The sequence below is a fragment of the Geospiza fortis genome, unplaced genomic scaffold (genome assembly GCF_000277835.1).
Source record: "Geospiza fortis unplaced genomic scaffold, GeoFor_1.0 scaffold425, whole genome shotgun sequence".
Classification (NCBI taxonomy): domain Eukaryota; kingdom Metazoa; phylum Chordata; class Aves; order Passeriformes; family Thraupidae; genus Geospiza; species Geospiza fortis.
In genome coordinates, this window is record NW_005054387.1 from 11251 (window position 1) to 16989 (window position 5739).

The following is a 5739-nucleotide window of genomic DNA, read 5'->3' on the forward strand; positions in this document are numbered from 1 at the left end:
CCAGGAATTACTGGGTTCACAATGTTCTGTGTGTGCAGAAAACAGCTTGTAAAAGGTAACCTGAGCAAACCCTTACAACTGAAGAGCTTAAATATCTTCAATGACCAGCCTGCAAAGTAGCCACAGTCTTTATAAGTATAACCCTAAAGTCTTGAAATTCTGCATTTTAGCCCTGCAGAGTTCCTCTGATTCTGACTGCTCCCTATCAAATTTCTGTGCTAACTCTTTGTCCAGATAGGTCCCCTGTCCAGAGCAATGATGTCCTAACTGCTTTTGTGGGAGGTGAGTGTGAACTTGAGTAGAACTCACAGCTATAAAGGGTTTTGTAGCTATACAGCAATAAAACTTTGAAAACCATTTCTGTACATCATAAACAAAATGAAGTGAGCTGTCAGAATTATCATTACTCAGTGCCAAAATGTTGCACCTGAATAACTTCTGTTGAAGTGACAGGTTGTTTTCTCACTGCATGGTTGGCATATCCTGGAAACTTTGAATTCTGCACTCTGGAGGCTGAATTTATTTGGATTAATTAATATTTAAAATGTTCTATGCTCCTGATTCCAGCCTCAGTTCCCAAAACCATGACAGAAAAACCACTGGAAAAAATACCCACTGAATTCCAGGATGGACAGGGATCCACAGAAAGGCATAGGGAACTTGGAGAGTCCCAATTTGTGCACAGATGATACAAAGCCAGGGTTTGGAGTTCGTGGCTGCTGACAGGGTGAGAAGGGGACATGACCTGTTCACTCTAAGAGACTGAGGACACCTGAAGAAGGCTACATTTTAGAGGAGTTAACAGACTTCACTGGTTGTCTGCCTTTCTCTTCTTGGAACAGCCATTCCAAAAAGCCTTTACAAACTTCCCAGCATGGTGGTGAGGTCCTCAGCATGGAAGAATAAAATAAGAGTGCTCTTTCTGCAGAGCTGCTGTTCTCCTCTGTTCCTAGACTGTTCCTTCTCCCAGGCACACATCTTGCCAGCTGAGTTGTGGCTGATTGCCACATGCTCCCAGGTCCCTTTACACCTGCCTGGCATTTCCTTGCAGAAATAGGACAGAGCACAGAAGAGCCACTCATGAACCACCTAGCTTCAGGCACAGAGACACAACTGTCGCCACCGTCTGAGTAACACCAGGATGTGGCACCTCCTGGGGCTCTGCAGGCTCTGAGAGCTCAGAAGGGCAGAGACAGAGACCCCACGGGTGTTCCTTGGCATTCCCACACCTCTCTCCTAGCTGGGTGTCCCTGATGGCCTTTGTAAATCATGAATGAAAGATACTTCTGAATAAATACTTTCTCTGTTATCTTCTCCAGTACTAAGGATTAATTTTGCATGAATCTATGCTTTTACTGCTCTTCAGCAGTGACAGAAATTCATTTCTTGGCCAGATTTTATGAATGATGTTCCATATTTATTGTGTATTATGACCTTTCTGGATGATACAAAGTTGAGTCTAGACATCTGTCTTTGGTTCTAACACCATTTCTCTTCTCTGATGAACAGTGTGTTGCAGTCTATAGATACCTGTAATTTACAACTTTTTTTGAGTTTAAAGTAAGATCATGATTAACATTTTATATGAAGCAAGGTGATGAACAGGAGAGTTCATTGACTTTTAAACCCTGGAATCACTCAAACATTTTTACATTCCAAGTAAAATATTTGGTAGGTTTCACACCAGTCTTTTACCAGTGAATATCACAATGTTGCTGTTGGGAAAAACTGAATTTATTAAGGCAGTATATTTTAAAAATTGGCTCCAGCACCACACAGCTGGAAACAAGGAAAAAGTAATCCAAGGCAGCATGTAAAAAACTGTTCTCTAGTTAGACTGTGTATTTTTAATAACTGCCTCCAACAGACCACCCTATGACACTGATTGCAAGCACAGAAAGCCTGATTGTTCAAAAGCCATGTAAATAAGACAGATGCTGAAATGCCAACCTCTCACTATTCACCTCCAACCTATTATTTTCATCTTTTTCTGCTTATTTCACTTGTTTATTTCCTGGCGTCCTTTCTCTCACTGGTGTTTTCCTTCAGTACCACCCTCTTTGCCTCCCAGAACCAACTGCACCTTTTAGCTTCAATGGCAGGACAGGAACTGTTCAGAGATCTTTTAATCTTTCACCTCACATGCCACTTGCACAAGGACAGGCTACTCACTGCTCAGAGATGAACTATGAAAATAGCAAAAATAGTACATTAATTAAGATGGATCACCAAAAAACTCAAGAATCTCCTACTTCTGTTGTTTTGCACTAAAATATGTGAAGTGTTTCCTGGTTTATAACCAAATTTCTCTAAATGATGTTTATCAAAAGACAGTGTCAATGTGGTGTCATTCCTTTGACTACTTGGGTCCAAGTTTTTGTAAATGTCTCTTGTTGTAGGCTGAAATGTATTACAACATTATCACTACTTTCCTTACTAAAAATGAAACAAGTTGCTAAGAGTTCCCCAAACCCATAATTAACTTCCCCCTGGAGAACAAAGAGGATGCATTTTAAAAATGTTTTTATTGCCTTAGTAATACATGATACAAAAAAAAAAAGTCTTCTGCAGCAAAACACACGAAGAACAGGAATGAGTGCAAACCAAACAAATCAGAAAGTAAATTATCTATGAAACCACTTATTTCAATGCAACAGGGAACAGTAAAGTTTTGAAACAGCTTGTCCTCCTCTGGAGAATGCAGAACTTATTTGAGCTCCTGACATAAGTCAGAATATTGCATTAAACCAAGATTTCAATTCCTTCCTCCCAGAGAGACCTAAACATTGTCCTCACAACATTTTGTTCATTTTGTTGGAATAGAAGAAAAACTTAGTCTTGAGAAAGACTGCAACCTGCTCTGTCCTGCCAAGGCAACGGCTGTGCATTGTGCTCTCCTCAAGGGAAAGACAAGGACAACTTGGAACATAAAAATGTGGATTTCACACCATGACTTCTCAGATCTCTATTCCAAGTTTGTACTTCCAAACACCTTCACCAGCTAACATGAGCACTTTGCCCAGATGCTTCAGCAGAACTCCAGTGTCTCATGTTCTGTCAGGCTTTCTTCTCCCAGCAGCCCTGCACAGAGGAATTCTGAAGACATGACCCATACCTTTGTATTTTGGGCCACACTAACATAGTAACACCTTCCTGTGCCTCTGATGCCAAGTGCAGCTACAAAGTTACTCAAATTCCTGGATATGCAGCCACCTCCTCGGCACCACAGCTCACTTGATGTCACCTGTTGTTCACAGGCTGAAGTATTTGTAGCATGGCAAATTCTCCTTGGGATAGTATAGCTTACAAAAGGAAAATAATATTTTTTCTTCCTTGTTCAGTATATTTTTAACATTATGAGATAATTGACATTTCTTCCCTCTCTCTGCTCTCATTTATTATGTTGATTATGCTTCTGAAGTACTTGATAAACTCCATCCGAACATCTTCAGGATCTTCCTCTAAGTTGGAATGTATCAATTTTAGCTTGTTCAGTGGATAAGCTTTGAAAAGAAATAAGAATAATTAGGTATATTCCTCTTATAAAAGAAATAGTCACAATCATGAGACAGTTTAGCTGGAATTCAGTGGTACACAATGTTTGACACCTCAGATAACACAGAGCAGGGCAAGGAGAAAAGCAGTAGAGTTTGTCAGTGTTGCAAACAAATACAACTTTTTGCCAGATTAAATTCTACAAAGTGTATTATTACTGAAGCATAAAGTCTGGTTTTGGTCTCATATTCAGTTAAGCAGAATTAAACAAATTGAGTACTGAAGTGCAGTTTTATTATTGAAGTGATATGACACTCTTTGATTACTTCAAAATTATGGAATAATATTGTTGTATTGAATATGTATTAATATATTAATGCCTATAATAAACATGTGCTTGTTTGAACACTGGAACAGGTTGCCCAGAAGGGAGTATGTGTTTTCACAGCCATAAACAGCCACAAATAATTTTGCAGTATCTAAGGTACCTATTGCAAATTTTAACATGCAGCTCATTAGCCTTTTATTTCAAAGGGCTCCTGTTCTTTTGACTGCCAAAATACAGAATTAAATGCCCTAAAATTGTCTGTTACCAAAAAAAATATCCAATGTAAGAACCAAACTGCTACTGATGAGGAAATATGGCAGGAGTTCTAATTTCTGGCTCAGCTGCATACACACTTGGAGAAGCCACTGAAACCTTCCCTTCCCCATTCCATGAAACAGGAATATTGCTCACCTTTGAAATCCATTATTTCTGTTTTTTTCAAAGCACTTTAATGTTCTTTAATCAACAGATTTAGATGAAAAATGCAAGCCATGGGGTATTAACAATTTTAAAGATACAAAGATCAATGAAAAACTCTGAGCTACAAATGGAGTTTTCCATCTCCTTACCCAAGGACAGGTTTTCTGTGTCCCCTGCACTGCCAGGCTTGTGATGTGCCACCAGGAGACACTGACTGTCAAGCAGAGGCTGCTGCTGCACGAAGCACGAGTACCACATCTCAATTTCTTTCAGGTGGCTGGGCAGCTCAGGGTTGAAGATTATTATTACACCATGAGAGTCCTTCATCAGAGCTGGCCAGCATGTTTCAAACCTTGAAAAACACAGAAAATTGAAAGACTGACACACTAAGTACTCAAGAACACATTAAGTACTTTTTAAACGTATAACATCAGTAACCTTGCCAGTTACATATCATATTCTAAGTATTTTGATTTATCTATTGTGATAGTTGATCCCATCGTTTTCTAATTTGATGATTTTTTGACAATGTAGAATTTGGTCAAATGCTCATATAAACTTAATTAAACATTGCCCTAAAAATGGATCATTCTCAATTCCATCTTTTAGAAATTAAGGCCTCAATCATATGCATACATCGTTTGAAGTCCACTCACATAATTTAATGGAGATGAGGGCAATTACAGAGTGGGCCTCTGACTCCTGTATCTGTAACCTCCTTCCAGGACTTGTGGACTTTACTGTTTGAGTCAGTCCTTATCCAAAACAGAGCTCAGCTGTGATTATGGCAGAGAGTAAGTACCTAGCGTTGGATGTTTTACAGCAGAAACTATAAAAATATATCGAGGTAAAGAGTCAGGAATAGTTCTCATGTCAAGCAGATCACTGGCTTGAGCCTTAAGTATGAATATCTTGTAAACAGAACTATCAGGAGTTCAGCAACCTGGAGGAAGTAACAACGCTGGCTTACTTCTGATCACCACTGCAATCCCACAGCTCGAATCGACACGCAGCTCCCTTGCTGTTGCCGTTGAGGTTCGGTTTCTCATACTCCAGGATCCTGCGGGATGATGGATGCACGGTGGGATGCGATGGCACCCACAGCACAGCAGAGCGGGGCTGCGGGGCCTCTGGGGCTCTCGCTCACCTGACCCCCTGCGTGGGGCTGTAGCTGCAGATCCCTTCCGTGCTCTCGGACACGAAGTTTGCCAGCACAGATTTGCCAGACTGGCACAACGCGAGGGTGAAAGACACACACAGGAATTTAATGTGCCAAAGCCACAACGTCGGCGCTCACCCAAGCCCCCCGCGCCATCCCTCCCGCTCAGCCCCGGTGCGTGCAGGCCTGGCCCCACTTTCTCCTGCCTTCCCTCCCTCCCTCCCTCCGCCGCAGTGACCCCGCGGGGCTCGGCGGTGCCGTTCGGTGCTCCCGGGGCTCCCGGCCCGCTCTCACCTCACGGGGCCCCACCAGCAGCACCTTGGCCCTCAGCATGGCG

The 5739-nt window shown here is 41.6% G+C and overlaps 1 protein-coding gene across 1 annotated transcript; it reads right to left on the minus strand.

Moving 5' to 3' along the window:
• Positions 1 to 2506: 2506 nt before the first annotated feature.
• Positions 2507 to 5735, minus strand: IFT22 (intraflagellar transport 22). Its single transcript, XM_005425384.1, has 5 exons — positions 5697 to 5735; positions 5391 to 5470; positions 5214 to 5303; positions 4393 to 4595; positions 2507 to 3503 (listed from the first exon to the last, which is right to left on the minus strand). The coding sequence occupies exons 1-5, from the start codon at positions 5733 to 5735 to the stop codon at positions 3355 to 3357; spliced, it is 561 nt and encodes a 186-aa protein (XP_005425441.1). The 3' UTR covers positions 2507 to 3354.
• Positions 5736 to 5739: the final 4 nt, after the last annotated feature.

Coding starts and splice junctions, on each gene's coding strand:
- IFT22 (XM_005425384.1), bottom strand. CDS start 5,735: ATGCTGAGGGCCAAGGTGCTGCTGGTGGGGCCCCGTGAG. Junction 5,471..5,696: donor TGCTGGTGGGGCCCCGTGAG/GTGAGAGCGGGC, acceptor GCGTTGTGCCAG/TCTGGCAAATCTGTGCTGGC. Junction 4,596..5,213: donor GATTGCAGTGGTGATCAGAA/GTAAGCCAGCGT, acceptor GTGTTTTTCAAG/GTTTGAAACATGCTGGCCAG.